Below are 20,924 nucleotides of genomic sequence, written 5' to 3' on the forward strand. Positions count from 1 at the left end.
CATCATTAACACAAAATAGACAGAAGAGAGTGTGTGTAAGAAAACAAAGCAAAGAATCTATTTCCTTCGCTGTCTAAGATCTTCCGGTGCTAGTAGACGGATTCTTCTTTTGTTCTTCACTTCTGTTATTATGAGTGTTCTTCAGTAGCCTACTTGTAGTACCACCTGGTTTGGATGTTTACACGTATATGCAGCCTAAAGTCACAACTGCTGCAACAACTGAACATTTGTTCAAAGATTGTTGGACAATATAGGTTGAATATAGCAACCTATATTCAACCTATATTGTCCCATTTAGACCTGAGGACGATTCTATAAATGTCTTCTAAATCCTGACAGTTTTCTGAAAAACCCTATGTTTCTATGTCAGTCATTCTCAAACATTTTCATGTCAAGGACCCCCAAAAATATATGTAATTGCCCGCCGACCCCCATCTAAAAAGAAGTTGTTTCAGGGAAGATTTGAGTTAAAAACTTTCATCCTGGAATATTATATTCAAAGGTTTGCGCCACATTTTCACGATTTTTCAAAAATAGCAGACCCACAAGCATGAGCTTGTAGATCTGCTATTTTTCATAACATAATGCTTAAATCACCAAAAGGGTTCCCGCCCAAAATGGGTTCATGGACAATAGACTATTTAGTATTTTGTCTCAAGTATTTTCAATCTGGAAATTGTAGGCAAGACACACTGTGATTTGGACCTGTAAATTATAAAACAAAAACTAAGGCACTGGTTGTGGTACTTCTGGTTTACCAGAACGGGGTTCAACTCCCTGCGGTGACCTGCTCAATTTGTTGTTACATGGTTCATTTTCTGCTCATTGTGTTGCCTTTTCATAGATGATATTTTTCAGGATTCCAATAAAAAAAACATTGCCAATTCTTTTCAGGATTTCAATTCAAATATAGCAAAAATAGCTGATCTACAAGATCGGCTTTTTCTTTTTGCTATGACAGTAATACATGCAATATGGCCCTCTGGAGTGAGTGTGGAAATATAATATAGTGGGCCTCTGGAGTGAGTGTGGAAATATAGTGGCCCTCGCTCTGGAGTGAGTGTGGAAATATAGTGGTCCTCTGGAGTGAGTGTGGAAATATAGTGGCCCTCTGGAGTGAGTGTGGAACTATAGTGGCCCTCTGGAGTGAGTGTGGAAATATAGTCCTTCATTCAGTCTCTCCATTTTTCCTGTGATCATTTTCCAATATTGCCAATTAGGACTCCTAATTCCACTGCATCCATCCCTATGATGGGTAGTAGTACATCTGCTATGGGCATTCCTTTTGCTTTCAAGTCCATCCTTATCTTTCCGTTTGGCGCAAGGACCACTAAACAAAATGAAGAAAAATGAAAAACATATTCATCCGTTTCAAGTTTCTCATCACTTGGCCCCTCCTCTTACATACAGTAAGAATATTAAGGGAAAACAACTAGGTCGCTTACATTTCATGAGCTAAACGTACTACAACTAAGGAACTGAAGTGAACTTGAAGCTTAATTTATATATAACCCATCGTACTACGGTGTCGCGTGCCTAAAAAACAGATCTACAAGCCAACAACGCGTCGCGACGTGACGCTTCGTTAGCTTGCAGATCAGTTCCTCTTGAGGCACGCGACCCACACACGGACCACGCCACAACGTGCGCGGCGACAACGGCGAAACGTGTAGTCGCTCCTCGTTTCAGCCATGTTGTGGTTTTGAATGAGGAAGAAGCGGGACTCGGCAGAGAGCTTTAATAATAGTCATATTTTTAGCGAGTTTAAATGTCGTTTTAAAGGCATTGTATTTTTGCGCCGCGCGACTGAAATGCCGAACAACTCCGAATCGCCGTTGTTTTTAGAGCGCGTCGGTCGCCAGTGACCCGCTTCCGCCTGGAATCTAAAATATAGTTAGATCAGCTCGAGCGAGCTGTGGTGGTGGCTAACCGTTAGCTAGGGTAGCTAGTTAGCCTAGCGCGCTACTAGCTAAACACACTCAGAGCTAGCTGCTGCTAACTAGCTAACGGTTAGCTCGTTTCGTGGAAAAGAAAGACGATATGTGGCGTGGGTGTTTTAGCCAGTTAAGGTAGCCACGAATAACCCCGCCGCCGCAATTCGAATGACGTGTATTTGGCCCCGTTTTGTGTGTGTGTTAGCAAGCTGGACCAGAAGTGCGTGTAAGAAGTGATTTTATTTCTCAACTGGTGGGCTGGCTGGGGGGCACTTTGGAACTTTCCCGAAACATGCTCAATAAAATCTACGAATGGATAGGGACCGGTATCGCCAACCTTCGCAACGGGGAGCCAGCTGCGGACCACCAAGCAGATGATGCACCCGGCGATGAGGCACCTGAAGGAGGTCGGGTGAGCAGGAAAAGACCACTTGAATGGTATGTGTTGTCGTGACGGTAGATCTATTCAACAAAGTTTGAGCTCCACGCTTCATCACAAACCAACCGTTTTTATTTATTTCTTCAATAAGTTTGGAAGATGGAGATGACGTTGTCCCAGATGGCTTAGCAGTGAAGAAATCCAGAATGGGTAATGAATAATGTCAATGGCAAACACAATTCCCAGGCAGAATCCTTCTCATGTAATTTCTGTACAGCCACACAAAAAGCATGTCTGTTATGTTCATATCATTTTAATTGATATCGGGTACCAGGGGACCTCATTGACACAGTCAAGATCGCAGCTGAAGGGGTAAAAAGCCATAGTTCTAACGTGGCCACATGGGTGAGGAGCATGAGCCCTGCGTTGAGGAACATACTCCCTGCTTCTCCTCCTGGTCCTCCATCAGAAGACCTCCAGCCACTTCCATCAACATCATCAGCAGCAGCCTGGGAAGAGGTACCAGTGATGTTTGTTTATGATGCTTCTCATGTGATCATGGTGCACTTCAAATATTGGTAACACACAATTCTGAGATGTGTGACTGTCTGTTCTCTCACATGTTTTCAGGATAAGAACACTGCCTTGCTCGATGATACATTTGCGGCTCCCTCGACAACTCTGCAGTGGAAGACCACCAAATCTGGTAAGGATGCATCGTGTGTGTGTGTGTGTGTGTGTGTGTGTGTGTGTGTGTGTGTGTGTGTGTGTGCGCGCGCGCGCGCTCGCACGACTATGAATTTCCACCCAGGGTATATTGGTGTTGATGTTCAACAGGCAGCATTATTTGAAATTTATTTGCAGAAAAACATTGTCTGCACATTGTATAGTACCTCAATTAATAACATTGTTAGCTGCCTTTTCATATAACTATTTTAGGCTATAACAAAGGTCATTCCAATGTGAAATACAATTAAGTACACTGGCTGTCACATTTAAAGTAATCCATGATGAATGATCCAACCCTTTTCACCCTGATGAAGACCTTCCAATGTTGACAGTACATGCCATGTCTTTTAAACAAATATAAGCGGTTCCTCCTTTTTACTCCTGATTTCCTGGAAATCCATCCATCTTCTTGAGGTTTATGTCAGAACAGACAGTAATTATTGTCATGTAATCAAACAAAGAGAGAGGGTTAATTTAGCTATGTACACATACCTAACTAAGCATCCAAATCAATATACACAAAGAAAATGTGTAAATACATTATACATGCGTAATGGAATACACAATAATGGTTATAACCACTATCTATGTATTGTATTAATATAGTGTAAATGGAGATGTATGCATTATGTTCATGCACGTCATGTAATGTCCTCATACCCTTCACAAACACACTGGGAAGACGGACGGAGTGCATGCATTCTCACACAGAAATGTAATTCTTTCATCTTGGACAGTGGAACCCTTCCGAAATGAGAGAACATTTGTGGGATCTAAGGTCTGCAGGCGGCAAGCGTGTATGAGCCTCGTGCATCGTGAAGTGCCCAAAACCAATGGGCACTCGCTCAGTTTGCCTCCCTCTTGCACCCCCAAAGTATACCCCTTACCACGTCTAGGCAGACCCCTCAACCTCCGACCGCAGGGGACATCAAGGTAATATGCTGCTATGCTTACCATTGGAATGCTATCTTGCTGAATATTTTCGTTAACATGCCAGAACAGTATTAGTCAACGTTGGCTGATCAAGTTCGCTTGTTTAACAAATTGTCATTTTATTTCCACAGCCAATTAGCTGCTCATGGTAGTGGTACAAGTGGCAGCTCCTTCACCAGCATGTATGAGAAAACCTTCCCCATCAAAGTGGTGCAGAGTCCCACACACAGCAGCACCTCCTCTAGCCGCCTACCTGGGTCCAGAGCTCGTTGCACTGCACAAGAGGTTAGTTGTCAGAACCACAGTGGATCAGGTAGCTGTGGATTTCTCTTATACCGTTGTTGTAGGCTATCACTGGCCTCCATCTCACTGGCTTTCCCTTTTTTGTTTTGGGCCAGTCTATCCACGAGGAAGAGAAGGAGGTCTACCGACAGTTGCTGAACATGGTCTGTGGTGGTCAGTCGTCTTTCCACAACAATGGAAGCTCGCACACCATTAATCGGTCGCACAGAGATTTGTAAGTAGACTTCTTCTATGGTGTGCAGAGAAATGACAATGCAAATCAGTAATATAAAAAATGGCCTGGAGAAAGCAAATGGTCTATTGGAGAACACTGACCGCTGTTGTGATATCATTCTTCCCCGTCTTTCAGCACCAGCTTCCTGAGCACCAGTCGTCGGCTTATGAAGGTACCTTGTGCTACTGGGGCAGAAGGGACGCCGGAGGGACCCAGCGGACCCCCCAGTCCCCAGGAAATATCCAGCCAGGGTTCCAGCAGCCTCCCCAGTCCGGCGGAGGCCTCTGGTGGGCCAGGGAACCAGACATTGTCCCCAGACTCTGTCCTCCGTCCAAGTGAAGCAGACACCCAGCATTCTGCTCCGTCTCCAGCTGCCCTGCAGGACACCTCGTCTCAGGACACACAATCATCTGGTGAGTTTCTCAGCTCATTGTGCAATATGGAAATAGGAAAATACCATTTCATGATGTTTGTAGCTTTAAGTCAAGCTGTTTTGTGTAATGTATGAGTTCATGAGTATAATTATAAGGACCACAATGGAAACAAGTCCCCTGGACGTTTTTGTGGTATCCTTTTAGCCTAACTGCCTGACTGTACCTTGTGCCGTTTACATTTCGGTCTAATAAAGTTTTCAATCAATCAATAAAAACCTTTCATAATACATAGAATGCTCTAGTCTAAAGTCAAGCGGATACTTCAAAGCAGTTTATACGTTTAGTTCAACACTCAACAATGTCATATTGTCTTTTCTTTTCAGCCTTTGATGGTGATTCTGTAATAATCGTGAAAGAACAAAAGGGTAAAAAGCCAGATACCTCAAGGTTTGTATATGCTTTGACTAAACGTGGTTATTTTATAATACCGTACATTTCTTCTGACACCTCCAATTAATTAATTAAAATCGACTCAATTAATCAAATCAACTTGTATTTTTTTTCTGTCTCTGCAGTGTGCCATGTTTCCAAGCTGAGTTATGGATCAAAGAATTGTGAGTACAATCTTAATGTTTTCTTTATTTAACCCCACTATGGACTGATATTGAATTGGAAAAGCTATGTGGAAAAAACCCAATAAGGTATGTTTTCACATTGTAGGACTAGCATGTATGACTCTCGCGCACGGGAGCGACGGAGACAAATCGAAGAACAAGAGGCTTTGGCTGCCCAGCTGCTAAGACAGGTGAGTCAAGAAAGACTACATAAACCGTCTAATAGATCTGCATGGTTTTAAGTAACTTGTCAATCAATATATCGTACATTTATGCTGATTATAAAAACTTGACATTTATGGGGTCTGCCATAGCTGAGTGGTTAATGAGCCTGCTTGGGAAGCCAGAGGCCCTGGGTGTCCCAGGTCCCAGGCCAGGCCAGCAATGTGTCAATGTGTGACCAGGAGCAAGACTTGAAACCCCATTTTGCTCCCAGAGCACCGTAACATGGCACTCACTGCGCTCACTGTTCCTCCTAGTAGTTAGTTATAGGCTGAGTAAATGCATGCAGAGGACACTTTACAATGTGCATGTGCAAATATACAGTGACAAAAAAAACACGAAGGGCCACTGACTAAGTCGGAGTACCACTTTTGTTTTCACAAACATTCTAAGCCAACCTTAGGGACTGCTGTCATTCATTCCTCTAAACCTGCTTGTGTTCTTGTCCATCAGCGTCTATCTGATGAAAGCCAACTTAGTCCACTTGTTGAGGTCCATGTGCGAGTTCCGTTGGAGAAGGAGATTCCTCTCACTCCCGTCAGCGAAGAGCCAAAGTCCTTGGAAGAGAAACCAGAGTTCCCTGAGCTCGATGAGGTATTGTATGGTTTTAATGTCTTTAATTGGCTTGCACAACTCTCCTTTTGTAAGTCTAGTAAAAAAAAAACTATTTTATTTTTAATTACATTTTTTTGTGGATGATTAGATGAGTATGATAATTGCTGAGTGCAGTCCTGAGAAAAAGTCAAAAGAAACATAACTTTTGAAACATTTTAAGCTCAAAGCGAAAGACAGCATTGTTGTCTACAGCCAGTGAAAAATATATTTTATGCTTAATGATACTAACTGTTTTATTTTGAATATATGGCATATATTCCAATATATTTATTCCAATTGCCATGCACAACTCTCCTTTGTAGGTCTAGTGTTAAACTCCTTGACTACAGTTTACCTACCATTACTGTATTTTAATTTTTGTGGATGATTAGAAGAGTATGATGCTAGATGAGTGCAGTCCTGAGAAAAAGGCAAAAGAAACATTAGAACTTTTGAAACATGTGAAGCTCAAAGCAAAAGACATGCAGCATAGTTGTCGATACTAACGGTTTTATTTTTGTTCATGTGTAATTTGTGTACTTTTTTGCGTTGTTCCTTGGCTTATCACACTGCTGTGCTGTGTGTTTTAAGGAGATGGAGGAAGACGTGAACGCGACCATGAGAGGCAATCCGCATGAAGTGCTCAGTGAAGGTTTCGGACTCAGCCTCACACGCAAGGATCTACAGACACTCAGCAACCTAAACTGGCTCAACGATGAGGTGAGAACTCATTACCTCACTCATTACGCTGGACAAGAAGTACCACCCAAAGAACTTAGGTTGATGCTCTGTAGATCTGTTTACATTCCCTTGGCATGAAAATCCTGTCTTGATTGGTTGAAAAAGACAACTTCTGGAGGAAGTACTTACCTGTACAATGAAAGTCACACCCTATATACACTCTGTGCCATAGTTATTTGCCAGGCTTTTCTGTGAGATGAGAATCACATGCCATTGGTAGTTGAATTTCATGAAAAGTCTTTACAAATTACTGTAACCGTAGGGCATATAGGTCTACAGTAAATGGCATTTTTAAAGAGACTCAATCGGTTTATTTGTCTCATTCGGACAGGTACAAGTAGCAAATTGATGGTGTGACATGGTCCACAAGACATGCGACATCAGCAATACAATATACACAAGATAATCGTAATAATAAAACACTTATCAGTGTAACAAATTACCTGTTTGTCAGTGTTTCATTACCCGTTCTCTCTCCCAGGTCATTAATTTCTACATGAACCTACTGGTGCAGCGTAGCAAAGACCCTGGCCGGCCGTCGGTCGAAACGTTCAACACATTCTTCTACCCAAAGCTGCGTAGCAGCGGCTACTCTTCTGTCCGCAGATGGACCAAGAAGATTGACATATTCTCTGTCGACATCCTGCTTGTGCCTGTCCACTTGGGGGTGCACTGGTGCCTTTCAGTAAGTCCTCCATGAGCCTTATGCTGCTTTCACACTGGCAGATGCAAAGAAACAAAGCTACACAGCGTATTTGTAGCTTGAGTTGAGATCAGCTCAACGTTTTTGTTCGGTTTGTAGCTTTTGCAGCAGCTGCAAACATCGGATGTATCTTTGTATCTTCATGTCGCTGGCTTCTATTGAAAATGACCAGTAGACTACCATCTGCCCGTGTGAATGCAGCGTTAGTTGTGAACGTGTGGGACAGTAGCTAGTAGCTATTAGCTCATGCAGTGATTCATGCAGCTCTTGTATTTACATGAATTCTCTTGTCCAGGTGGTGGACTTACGAAAGAAGGCCGTCATGTATTTTGATTCCATGGGAGGAAACAATGACCAGGCCTGCGATATCTTGCTGTAAGTTTCAGCGATAGGCTCGATAACTGAAATGCAACCCACTCACTCTGTATTGCTTTGTCGAGGAGAATCTACTTCAACAGAAGCCTGGAAAAGTAATTAGGGCCCCTGTAATTTCATTCTGTGTCCATAGAGATTACCTGCAGAAAGAAAGCAAAGACAAGAAGGGCAAAGAACTGGATACCTCATGCTGGACGGTACACAGTAAGAGACGCAATGTAAGTTGTGACCTGTTTGGCAGGATTTAAAGTACATTTTACAGATGGGAATTTCTGCCAGCCAAGCATTCTGACTGTTCCAAGATGCGCTTTATGCGTTGTTAAGAAGACCCAATATGATATTATATGTCCTGCCTTTTAAGTATTTGTATATACTGTAGAAGAATATGAACGTTACAGTAGTGACTGTACAGACTGAAACTTATATCACTACAGTACCTGCTACTGCTGACACTAATAGTCCTTAGGCCGGGTGAGATATCGTTGCCACTAAAAGATACAAGACATATGTGGTATCATCTTGTTCGTCTGACATCCAGGAGTGATATAATGTGTGATAGCCGTTTCAGAAGGGCAGCTGTATACCATTTTAGGGGTATACTGTCTCTGATTATGCAAAACCACATAATTCATTGTCTAAACTAAAAATAATTCTGATGTTTGTACCAACATGAAGAATCGCATAGAATAATGAAAACCCCCAAGTTTGACATGTCACATTGTCACATGCTACTTGAAGCATAATGAAATTTGGAAAATGTTGCCTTATATACTGTAGGTTGTCTCTGGTGTGGTATACAAAAATGGCCATAACTTGTTCCGCGATGTTTCCTCAATGACCAAATTAATAGAAAAAACTAATAAAAAGTACGGTATGACAACATCATAGGTTAAACTCTATTCCTTGAGCTTTTGGGCCTGTGGCCCCTCGACTATGTAATAATGCACCCCCTCTCCCCCGACAGGAAATCCCTCAACAGATGAATGGCAGCGACTGTGGGATGTTCACATGCAAATATGCAGAGTACATCACCAAAGACAAGCCAATCACATTTACACAGGTATGCACAGTTGACAACAGCAAAGCGAAACTTCCAGTGCATCAGTGGATTATGGTGAAACATGTCTAACACGATTTTCCTTTCATATTTACAGTCACACATGCCCTACTTCAGAAGAAGAATGATTTGGGAGCTTCTCAACCGGCAACTTTTGTGACATCATTGAGGTGTGGGCCTGAAGTAGCACAGTTGGCTCTTGTGACGCAGGCCAAGCCCATTTCAACTGCAGGATTCAGTTCACTCTTCTCTGGGGAAAGACTCACATCCCAGCGCCTTCAGATCTGGAGCCGGCTCTGCCATACCAGCAGTTCTTCAGTTAACCTGGCTCTTGCCTGATGTGACGGGGCCAGAATATAAAGCACTGCCTCTCGGCACCCCCTTTCTTGTTTGTTTTGTTGATGCATCAACGGAAAATCAGTTTTACAGCTGAATTGGTGCACATTTTGTATTGTCCTGTCAGAATAACTTGTTTGAACTTAAAGCACAATGATACTTTGTTAGAGGTAGGGTTGTGCTATTACCTTGTCATGATGTAACTAGTCCAACTAGTAACGTATCTAGCTCCATTGAAATTGATATTCAAATAATTGAATCAGTGACATAACATTGTACAGTGAACGCTCAAGTCAGTCATGTGGCACATAAACGAATGCAAACAGCAGTCAATATATAATGGGATTATTATTTATATAAAAATGTCAACTTCCTGTTGATTTTACTCTTTGTAGTTCAGATCCATTAGTCCAGGTCTTCTTCCTAATGCATATAGTTAAATCGACATGAAGTTGACATTTGTTCTTTAAAAGAAATTAGGTACTGGATTTTGTGATGATATATATTTGCAGAATCTGCATCGTTTTTGTTCATTTGTGTGCTAAAAGAGTGACATTGACAGCTGTGTCACCATACAATGTAGTCAATGAGGAGTCAACCGAACAAGATCTCTCGCCATTGGGCTAGTTATATCATGACAAGATTACACAAACCTTTACCAAATTGTCAATGCGCTTCAACAAATCATACTCTGGAGTATAACATTCAGAACCACAGTGCATACACAAAAGTAGCATGTTTATGCTTTGTCACATTATTCCAGTGCATTGAGGTTTTCTTTTGCTGAAACCAAGGCTTAAGAAAATTATGTTCAAAAGTAAATCTTATTTAAATGTATTATTTTCCTGGAGTTGTAAATACCCAAGAATCTAATGAATGAATCATTATTTATTGGGTGAATGACTTCCAAAGCTGTAATAAGATGTAATGAAACTACATTGCAAGGCAAGGTGATAAACGTGAAATGTAGAAAACGGCATGTATAAAATCTTTATATTTGGACATCCACATAGATCTTCGCCTTACAAGATGAATGATTACATCCAAATGGACATTATTTATTTCAGTTATTTGTTCAGTATGTATAAAAGTTTTCAAATGTATAAATATACCTCAGAGTATGGTTTGTGGTGACTGAGCAGAATGAGTGATGGTACCTTTTGATGTACTGCCCTGCTGCTGAGTGTAACGGCTGTCTAGGTTACCCCAGAATAGCTTGTTTAAAAAAGTATTGCCATATCCTTCTCAGTGAGTCTTGATTCTAAAAGACTGCAGCTGAGGTTCAAAGTCTATTTTGTTTATTTGAGAGGCTCTTTTTTCAAACAGTTTGTAGGTTTATGGAGGATATAACTTTGTACAGTTAAAAGTATACAGCCTCGTAATGTATTTAAAATACATTTTATACAATTTTTGTATCTTGTTTTTTTTATCTAGATTAAATTCCCTTTAGAAATAAATTCATGCATTGTGATTCCTGACTGTTTTCTTATATCAAAGATAATTTGAACACAACTAAAATAATTGGCAAAGCCATAACTCTTAAATGCTCTTCTTAACCCATAAAATCCGGGAAACCATCTGTGTCCTTTTAGATTTTAGCTAGATATCGCTAGATATGTCCAAAACAAAAAATTCAAAAATAGCAACGTGTTTGCATGACGCTTCAACTTGTATGACAAGTAGGGTTCATTTACGAAAAAACTTTTGCGGGAAATTGCGGAAATTTTTGAATTTTGAAAAAAAACCACATATAGCAACATCAGTTTTTCAGAAAGCTCAGGATTAAGAAGAAGGCATTTCTAGAATCAGCCTAATGCCTAAATGCGTTAATATGCCCTTGGATTTAAAAAAAAAAGGCAAACAGACAACAGTGGAAAAAAAAATCTTTAATTAAAAAAAATATCGAGTTCAAAATCAAACCAAACAAGTTTTCAACAGCTGTAGTTTTTGAGGAAGGGGACAGAAGACAGAAGGACAAACGGGCCCGAGACAATAGTCTGCTTGATGCTCACAACCACGCTGGATGGATGAGAGACCCATCGCACGACTTTAGGACTTTATTCAAACAAGATTTTAAAACCTTGACCCCCCCCCCCCTCCCCATTGTATACATTGATTTATTGAATGAGCTTCCAGGTGTTCTATAGAAACGTTGCAATCCCAAAATTAGCAGCAAGAAAGTTCATCAAAATTAATCTTTCAATAAACCGTTCAAGGAAATCTGTGACAGATTTGTTAACTTCAATTTCTTTTTTGGAGAAAAACAATCCAGAATGACAATGGAACACAGACAAAATAATAGTTATTTAAAGAAAATCCAAGTTGCTTTGTAAATCCCTGTATTTTCATACAGGGGAAAAAAAAGGTATTCAACATTAACATTAGCAGTGCACGATGAAAAGCTCTGTTCCAGTCAGAACCAACCAACCATTTTTGAACAGCACTATTATATTTATTATCTCATCGGTGATATCTAAGGCATTTCTGTGAAGTTTGACTTCTTATGTCCTAATAGGAATAACAGTTGGTTTCAGAATACAAACTAAAAGCACTCAACCAGTTTTAAGTCTCTGAATGAAAATGCATTTACAAACACGAGTAGACCAGAGAGATAATTGTTATTGGACTAAAACAAAAATTGTGATTTGAGGAAATTAAGGGAAACTAAACCTATTACAACTGTCTCAGATTAATATCTGCCTAAATCTATCAGTGGCCTAGAACAACGAGGTCTTGTGTTACTGTAGACCCATACTATTACCCGCACTGTCTTCTTTGGTGATACAGAAAACAAAAACAGGACAGTTGCAGTTGAATGGTTGGGGAGATGGGCAGTACACCATTTAGTATTAATCAAGTACACCTGCCACAATTTCTTGATTTGAGCAGATTTAGTACAATCGTCTATATGAGCTTATGATAAACAAAACAGATTCCCTTTTATTTCAGCTATTCTCTCAATAGATGAAGATGAAAGTAGACCAGAGTCCTGGGAACATGAAAGTGTCTGTCTGCAGTCATTTTGTCAGGTGATCCATTGTCATAACGTGAGGTGTATTGCATTATTAAGAATAATAAATTAATTGCATAGACCATCAGACCTTGGGCATGATTCTGAAAATCGGACGGAAGAGTAAAGGTGAGCAGCCGTGAGTACTACTGCAGTTATTGCCTGTGATCCTTGCACACTGACTAAGCCTACATTTGCTCTGGTATGATGAGGTAAGTTAAGGTTTTCACCATTAAATTGTTCCCAACTGCTTGGGGCACATATCTGTAACAAGCTTATGAGTCTAGCTGCTCTAGCACACATAATTCATCCATTACCGGGAGTTATAAGGTTAAAAGTGCCAACACTATGGTGGTGACACAGACTGAACTGAAATATTTTTAACACGTTAAAGCCTTTTGATGCTGTCAACATTGAAACCAGAGCAAGAGAATTATGCAAACACACACAAACAAATCACTGATTTCAAAGAGAAAATGCATGGTTGAAAACACTTATCTACGGTTCACTATTTAAAGCACACACAACACACTACCAAAAATAAAATCAAAGCCTCTTTGAAAAATAGCATCAATCTTAAAAAGTATTAAAAACGAATTTAAAAAAATCTCAAGAAAACTTTTTAAATAAAAAAAGTAAATAAAAAAATAAACAACAGTCAAACACAAGGAAGGAGGGGAAAAAGCAGCAATGCAGGTGTAGAAGCAGACACATTTAACGGCCCATGTCGAGAAGACATCTCCATACTGGCCATATTAAAACATCTCAATAGTGTCTTCTGAGGAAATACCAGGATAGCATCACACTGTAACAGTTGTTTTTCATGTCTGTGTAATGAGGATACCATATCCTGATGTCTTGTTTCAGAAAATAATCCTTTGTGTGAGACTTGGCTTTCACTTCTATAAAAGCAAACTGTGTAAAACCCTTTTAACGTGGAAATACACAATGACGAACTTGCTGCTATGTACACACGTTTTGGTCAAATGTTATTAAAAATAACCGTGACATTATTACACACAGATAAAAAACAAACAAACAAAACTGTTAGCGAAAAACAAAAGTCCTATGTACAGGCAGCTCTGTGTGAGATGCGATCTCTATTGAGCAACTTTGGATTTAATCAAGTGGAGCAGCTCAAAGTGAATATGCTTTGCTCTATATTAAAATATTCTGTGGAATTAGTCTATTTATCTCTTTGAAAGCAGTCAGCTCTCCGAAATCTGTCATATTGACCACAAACTCTATCTAAATAATCATATTATTCTAATCCTTTGATTGTCTGAAGCTTTGTCAAGATTGTTGAAACTATATATCTTTTGAGATTCAAGTGTCAAAAGGAATAAAGAACTGCTTCTAATAACGTATATACTATCAAACTTGCTGCCACTTTTGAAGAAACAAATCCAAGTTAGCACCAGATATCTCCAAAATAGAAGACCTTAGATTTTTGTTGGTTGGATGGTTTGTTTTGTAAGCCTTCTCTTTTCAAATATTTGCACTAATCAGTAAAACAAGGAGACATATAAAGCTAAACACACAAAAAAACAAAAATAATTATGTACAAAAAGGCAGGTTCAAAGCTCAAAGTATCAGACAAAAAGAGAGAAATAAACTCTTAGCATATCTTACAAAAGGTAAAAAAAAAAAAAAAGAAAAAAAAGAAAAGAAGAGTGAAATAAATGACAAAATTGACATGTGGTGTTGTGATATTCAGTTTTTTCTGGCTCGCCAGAGTTTTAGAAAATAAATTGAAATATGTGCACAAAAAAACAAAAAAAAACAAGAACGATGTAATGTGTATTTGTGTGACGACCGGTTTCTTCTGCCTCTTGACCATTATCAAAATAGACGCACCATCTTCTGTTCTTCTATTTCCTGTTCGCTCGCCATCCTCTCTATTAGCCTTGCGTGTATGGAGTAAAAGAGTTTTGTCATAAAGTATGAGTTTGTAGAAAATATCAATTTTTGTCCTCTGTGTAACAGTCCGTGTTCCTCCCTACATGTCTGGTGCTTAAAGAGTCCAGAGTCAACTGTGCACTGTGCAGGTTGGTCAGCGGACAGGGCCCGATGAGAGTTACTCCAGCTCCAGAACATCTAAGACGGAGGGACGAGGGACGCCAGATTTAGCAATGAGAGCAACTATTGTGTGGTCCCTCATCTTTTCTCAATAAATACTGTAGCATCGATGTAAGAAACAGATGTTTCTCTGGATTAGTCGCATGGATGTTTGCATGCACACAAACAGGCACAGATAAACACACACACACACACACACAGTCACACACACACACACACGACACAACATGACACACGCACGCACACACGTTTGTCTTCCTATACTTGTGAGGACATCAAAAGTTTAGGACGGCATTGAAAATAGCCTAAGGATTGTTGAAAGAGAAGATCTCAGCATCAACCATGAAAATAAAATAAAAACCATTTCTCTCTCCTAACAATGTCTATTTCTCAAACTCTACTATACTCGTCGTGGCTACACCTGTGGGAACATTTGGCCCTCACGAGTACAGTAATACAAGTACACGCACGCAAACAAACACACACGACACACTACACTTTAGTGGAGCCCACCTCCGCCACTCTTCACTTGTTATGCTGGTAGGAGTAGGTTGTGTGTTCTGTAGGTGTCTCTATGGCAACTGGTTGTTGGACGGCACTTTCCTGAAAGAGAGGCAGCTGAGATTAATTTGCCGAACAATAGCTTCACGCAGACATTCCCATTACGCCATGATGATCCAATTCCAAGGCAGAACATACTGTTGCGCTCCTCTGTACCTCAACTGAGACGTTGGTAGCAGGCACTTGGGTGTACTGGGGAATGTAGGTCCCCTGCATAGATGCATTTGCAGGCATATACTGGAGGGAAACAAAAGAACGACGTAATTAACAACACGTTACCACAGCCACTAAATCAGCAATGCCGCTGTTGAATATCAACCCCGAAGCCAGGACAAGCTCTCCTGGACAATTTAACCCCTTAATCCCTGTTATGGTTGAGCGGAGTCCCTCAGAGCTCTATGCTAGTGTATGTTATGTTTTTGCTCTTCTAAAAATTGTCACTGAAACTAACGATTGTATTCCCTAGCATATGCATGCTGGGGTTTAAGTTTAAGTACCGTACATACTCGGGGCCTTGTGGTTAGAGTGTCCACCCTGAGATTGGGAGAGTGGGGTTCCATTCCTTGGCCAGGTCATAACAAAGACTATAAAATGGGACCCCATGCCTCCCTGTTTGGCACTCAGGATCAAGGGTTGGATTGGGGGTAATAAGTCCCTGCGACATACTAGCGTCATGTCCAGGGTGTTTACATCAAGCCAGCGCCACCTAGAGAAACAGGAGATAGGCTCCTGCCCTATGGGCCACATGGCTCGGCAAGGCTTACTCGCCCAAAAGATATGTCTTATTGAACTGTTGTTTTTGTTATGCGTACATTCAGACAGACCGTGAATATATTATGCAGCAATAAAGTGACAGTATTTTGAATTTTCCAATAGTAAGTATTGGAGTTCTTGAAGGCTATATCAAAACCAATATTTATAGAAACCAAACGTAGGTTAATCGAATAATTGTGAATATATCAATGGTTCTTGAGTAAACACGTACAGACAAGAGACGTGATGCATTTATAGATAGATATCTATCTACTATACAGTATATTGTAGTATGGGACTAACTGTGCCACTGCTGCCCATGGAGAGGTGACTAAGCTGCTGGGCCAGCGGCCCCATCATGGAGGTGGGCTGGATGGACATGGTGTGTTCCATTCCTGGCGTTAGGACAGCGCCCTGTGGTGAGAAGAACACAGAGTTAGGACAGCTCCCTGTGGTGAGAAGGACACAGAGTTAGGACAGCTCCCTGTGGTGAGAAGGACACAGAGTTAGCACTTAACCCAGGGATCAGAGCCATGCTGGCTTGTGGTGGACATTTTTGCCATATAAAATATTTTGGACGTACAAAATAATTCCTGCCCTCCCTCAATAATTGCCAGAAACACATAAAGAGCAAGCTAGTCCTGAATGACCATAACAGTTCTGTAACTCTGAGAGTGTTCAATTAGCACCAATGGAACCATATGGACCCTTCTACGGGTCCATTTGGTTCCATTTGTACACAGGGCAGATTCACACTGAGTCTGTTTGATTCAAACTGTTCCCGAACACGATTTCCTGGTCCCCGCTGACCATGAATGATTCACATTAGCCTGGAAACCATGCAGACTATAATCTGCCACAGGAAAAAGAAAATCCCTGGTGAGATTGGTCTGGCACTCCTCAGTTTGAATTACATTTCGCTCATCCCAGAGTTGTGGGTGACCAATCAGAGCCCACTATTCAAAGTGAGACTTTTTTTGCTGTGTCGTTTTAATGTGTTCGTAACCGCCCCTTGGAAATAATTCTTCCATAAGAAGTTCCAGACTAATATCTACGCAGTGATGCCAAGTGGTTCCGAGTGCGCACCCGGGACCATAGTGTGAATCTGCCCTCAGAGTTATGAGGGTCCTTGCAAATCATACATTTGAGAACCACTGGTACTAGACGGATTCCTAATATGCCATAGTGTCAAATAAGTGCAAAAAAAAGTGTCATATATATATATATATATATATATATATATATATATATATATATATTTTTTTTTAGGCTTTTGTGCCTTTATTGATAGTTACAGTGAAGACAGACAGGAAAGAGGGAGAGAGGGAAGGGGAGAGACACACAGCAAAGGTCATCACAAATGTGACCCGAACAGCCTATATGTACAACATGCGCCTGGACCGGGCACCAGTGTACATTCTGAAGAAAACCTAAATACTTGACATTTGAGTCTTATGATCAAAATAAGAACATTATAACGGTGTGTAAAAAGCAAAATAATACAATTTCAGGACGAAACATTCTGCTTATTCAACTCACATTGTGTGAGCATTCTAAACAGTGTGTTTTCTCTAGTTAGTCTAGTAGTTAGTATATTGTTCTATTGGGATGCTTTCTCTAGTTAGTCTAGTAGTTAGTATATTGTTCTATTGGGATGTGTGTAAGAGGCCTTCCAAGGTACTCACTGTGGGCTGCATGAGGTACGACTGGTGATGCATCCAGGAGGGGTTGTGGACCTGCAATCATTCCAAAGGGAAAGGAAGACGACACTGTGTCATTATGACTCTCTTAATCCAGATTCTCCTAATCCAGGGCGATTTCCAACGCGAGGTAACATCAAATGCATAGGTCTAACTGTAATAGGTTGTTCCAGTATACCTGGTAGGTTGATACCGGAGAATGCATGTATGGAGAGAGGGAAGTCTGGGCTATCATCCGGTTGGGGGCAAGGCTGTAGGGAGAGGAGTAGAATCTGTAGTGGAGAAACAAGCTGTTAGTGATCAGTGGTCCATGATCGTCACCACAGGGTTCAATGCTTGCATCATAGAAATCAGCTGTGCAAAAAAGCAGTAGCACTCACCCATTCTGTAAGGCTGTAGTGGGGTCATATGTTAGTGTCATTCCCCCCTAGAAAATAAGCAAAAAAATGCCATTCATTAACAAACACATATTCTGCGTTGAACTCTCACTTTGCCTGGAGGTTGCATAAGAGTTAGGATGTATACCGTACATACATTACATTACATAAAACAAGAATAACTAGTCATAATTGCCAGCTGCAGCAAGCTCTCGTTTATGAACATCTATAATCAGTAAGCATTACACCTGATTTATATTTTACAACTGGGAAAGCATCTGTGTCGTGTTAGATTTGAGCTAAAAGATAGGACTTAGAGCAGTGGTTCCAGAAGAATGGCAGCTCCACAAGCTCACAGCATGTCGCGCTATTTTTGAAAAAACTTGAGAGTGTGATTTATTTTTAACACAAATCTTCTCTTCTGAAACATTTTCAGATGGGGGAACACATCTGAAAACAGATGGGGGAACTGTTCCATTTGTATACTCTCAGAGTTATGATGGCCCTTGCAAATAAAACGTTTGAGAACTACTTTTACTAGTGGACACATAATGTGCCAGACATGTCAGACATATTCCGAAGACTTATGATGAAAATAGTAACATTATAATGGTGTGAAAAACAAAAATGTTCCACGGACCAAGTCCTTGCCACAGACACATTTGTCCGTGTACGGACATATTGATGTCCCCTGCTCACAACACGTCGCAGCCACGGTGCGTAACCCACTACAAATCCGCCATTGTATTCCTCTTGACCTGAATTATTGATTACAAGAGTTCAACTCACCGTTTCTCCGTCTCTCGTCCAGGGACGACCGTTCTGCAGGTACTTCCCTTGGCTCTGACGCTTCTTCTGGCCGCCATCGGCAAACTTACACAACAAGGGCTCTGCCGGGACTGGAAGGTTCAGAGGTGTGATTGATGAGTTTCAGTAAGCTTCCAAAATTATCGGACTTCCCACACCCACACACTTTCTGATATGAACCATAAGGCCATCACACGCTTAGCAATTTCAATGACAAATTTCACTGATCATCCCCTGAATCGCTTCTTCAACCTCATGCCATCTGGACAAAGAGACCAGAACCTTAGCGTGGAAAAAGGTCTGCTTTAGGAGTTTTGTCCCCTCAGATATCGCGGCATTAAACAAACTGCCCCACGGACAGGAGGCCTCTCTGTACAGTGGGGACCTCGTTGTCTTGGTGATATGTTGTTCTGAGCTACAAGGTTATGTGTTGTTTTTCTGTTGGTGTTGAACAGACTGTGAAGACAAACATCCCTTCAGGGACAATAAATATTATTATTATATTATCCATATTGAGCGATATGTAATGGTGTTAAATGGGCTTCACACAAACAGAAGGTCATCTCAGTGACATGTAAAAGGAACACATAGATAGGCCTATACAGTATAGATAGAGTATCTCCAGTGGTGTAAAGTAAGAAAGTACATTTACTCAAGTACTCTATTTAAAAATGTCAACTTCCTTTTTTCCCTTTTGTTTTCTCCAAAAATTACTTTTACTTCTACTTGATTACATCGTCATCATCATCATAACGTTTATTTAAACTCTGAGTACTTTTGCACTTTCACAGTAAGTAAGTGTAAGAGCCATTTGAGCCTCCTTATCGTCTCTGTGATGTCACTACAGGGCAATCAAGGGCAGGCCTAGGTTGCCATAGTTACAGGGAGGGTATTTAACCCTGTCCCTTAATGAATTGCAGGTGTTGCTGATAGGAGGCAAACTGTTTTCTGACTCTGCGGACAGGGACTGTTGCATTCACCACGTTTGACTGTTTGTTATTTATGTTATTTGCATTCAAAGTATAGGATTCTGGACAGTAAATAAATATAATTTAATATCCACTCAACGAACATTCTGGACCTCAGTTCTTTCAGTTTCAGCACACGTCTAAACTTCATCCTCAACCGTCAGCAGCCAGTAGCACCTAATATAGGGATTTAGGCGCTATACAGTAAGTAAATTTAGATTACCAGACTTTAAAGTAAAGAATGTGAGTGCTGCTTCCATGATACAGTACAGACTAGAACAGTGGGGTCCTTGAGGGAGTTCCAGGGGGTCCCCAGCTAAATGATAGTTTGGAGTGTACAAATGGACCCTATTTGGTTCCATTTGTACACTCTCTCAGAGTTAAATTAACATTGATTTTACAATACAAATTAGGGGTCCCAGAGATAGAAATGTCATTAAATGGGGGTCCATAGACTAATGCGTGTCAAACTGGGGGTCCTTGATATTAAACGGGTTGAGAATCACTGCTAGAGCCGTAATAACTTCTCTTATGGCGGTCCCTGGCATATCTTTTCAAATGGGGGTCCGCGGGATAATTAGTGTCAATTTGGGGGTCCTTGCCATGAAAGAGTTTGGGAACCACAGACTGGACTAGAGTATCTCACCTGGTACTCCTGGTGGAGTCTTGATATATTTGCCATTGAAGTGTTGAATGATGGCCTCACATTTCTCTGTTGACTCCATCCTGCAGGGGAGAGTTATTTCAACTCATCACAACACATCCCAGTGAGCACAAACACAGCAGGTGTCATAGTGCAAAGTCTTGAGTTTTGAGTCTATTTCCTACCCTTATTGGCCACCAGAGGGCTCAGTTATGACCATTATGTAACTGGGAAAACAAAGTTTGTCATTTTGCCTAAGCTAACGTCATTTGGACCTTTTCGTATCTTGGCCTCATTTATTGCATTGTGCAAGTTACTTTCTTCTTCTTTTTTCATAGCCTAAACAGATTAGGATGTACCAGAACTGACCGCCTGTAGCCTCACTGTACCAACCCTGAATTGCACACAATAAATCAGTTGTTCCAATCTCCTATTGGGGACTCCTGATACTGCTTGGTTTCTGTAATAACACCAGGACTAACTATAGTCCCTGATTAGACAGCTACGATTACAAAGAC

General features: G+C 40.8%; 2 protein-coding genes across 7 annotated transcripts in view; one reads left to right on the plus strand and one right to left on the minus strand.

Annotated features, from left to right (window-relative positions):
* Nucleotides 1-1,618: 1,618 nt before the first annotated feature.
* senp1 (SUMO specific peptidase 1) lies at nt 1,619-10,953 on the plus strand. Its single transcript, XM_080763297.1, has 18 exons — nt 1,619-2,372; nt 2,465-2,523; nt 2,648-2,832; nt 2,944-3,019; nt 3,780-3,975; nt 4,107-4,260; nt 4,374-4,492; nt 4,628-4,905; nt 5,250-5,313; nt 5,442-5,480; nt 5,587-5,671; nt 6,156-6,296; nt 6,888-7,016; nt 7,519-7,722; nt 8,036-8,115; nt 8,249-8,333; nt 9,080-9,175; nt 9,270-10,953. Exons 1-18 carry the CDS (start codon nt 2,227-2,229, stop codon nt 9,330-9,332), a joined length of 2,199 nt encoding a protein of 732 aa, XP_080619423.1. The 5' UTR covers nt 1,619-2,226; the 3' UTR covers nt 9,333-10,953.
* Nucleotides 10,954-11,379: 426 nt separating this feature from the next.
* rbms2b (RNA binding motif, single stranded interacting protein 2b) overlaps nt 11,380-20,924 on the minus strand; it is a 35,598-nt gene continuing 26,053 nt past the window's right edge. The window contains exons 6-14 of one of the 6 annotated variants that reach the window (XM_080764632.1): nt 20,410-20,489; nt 18,778-18,887; nt 17,992-18,038; nt 17,790-17,883; nt 17,597-17,647; nt 16,215-16,325; nt 15,315-15,395; nt 15,111-15,200; nt 11,380-14,424 (exon numbers count right to left, since the gene is read on the minus strand). In XM_080764632.1, the coding sequence (XP_080620758.1) occupies nt 15,123-15,200; nt 15,315-15,395; nt 16,215-16,325; nt 17,597-17,647; nt 17,790-17,883; nt 17,992-18,038; nt 18,778-18,887; nt 20,410-20,489 (652 nt within the window). In that variant the 3' untranslated portion in view covers nt 11,380-14,424; nt 15,111-15,122. Of the gene's footprint in view, nt 15,201-15,296; nt 15,396-16,214; nt 16,326-17,596; nt 17,648-17,789; nt 17,884-17,991; nt 18,039-18,777; nt 18,888-20,409; nt 20,490-20,924 lie in introns of all 6 variants that reach the window. The other 5 variants (XM_080764631.1, XM_080764629.1, XM_080764628.1 and 2 more) reach the window with 5 other exon arrangements.

The sequence above is a fragment of the Protomyctophum bolini genome, assembly GCF_963924005.1.
Source record: "Protomyctophum bolini genome assembly, chromosome: 5".
Taxonomy (NCBI): Eukaryota; Metazoa; Chordata; class Actinopteri; order Myctophiformes; family Myctophidae; genus Protomyctophum; species Protomyctophum bolini.

Coding starts and splice junctions, on each gene's coding strand:
- senp1 (XM_080763297.1), top strand. CDS start 2,227: ATGCTCAATAAAATCTACGAATGGATAGGGACCGGTATCGCCAACCTT. Junction 2,524..2,647: donor AGTGAAGAAATCCAGAATGG/GTAATGAATAAT, acceptor ATCGGGTACCAG/GGGACCTCATTGACACAGTC. Junction 4,906..5,249: donor TCAGGACACACAATCATCTG/GTGAGTTTCTCA, acceptor TTTTCTTTTCAG/CCTTTGATGGTGATTCTGTA.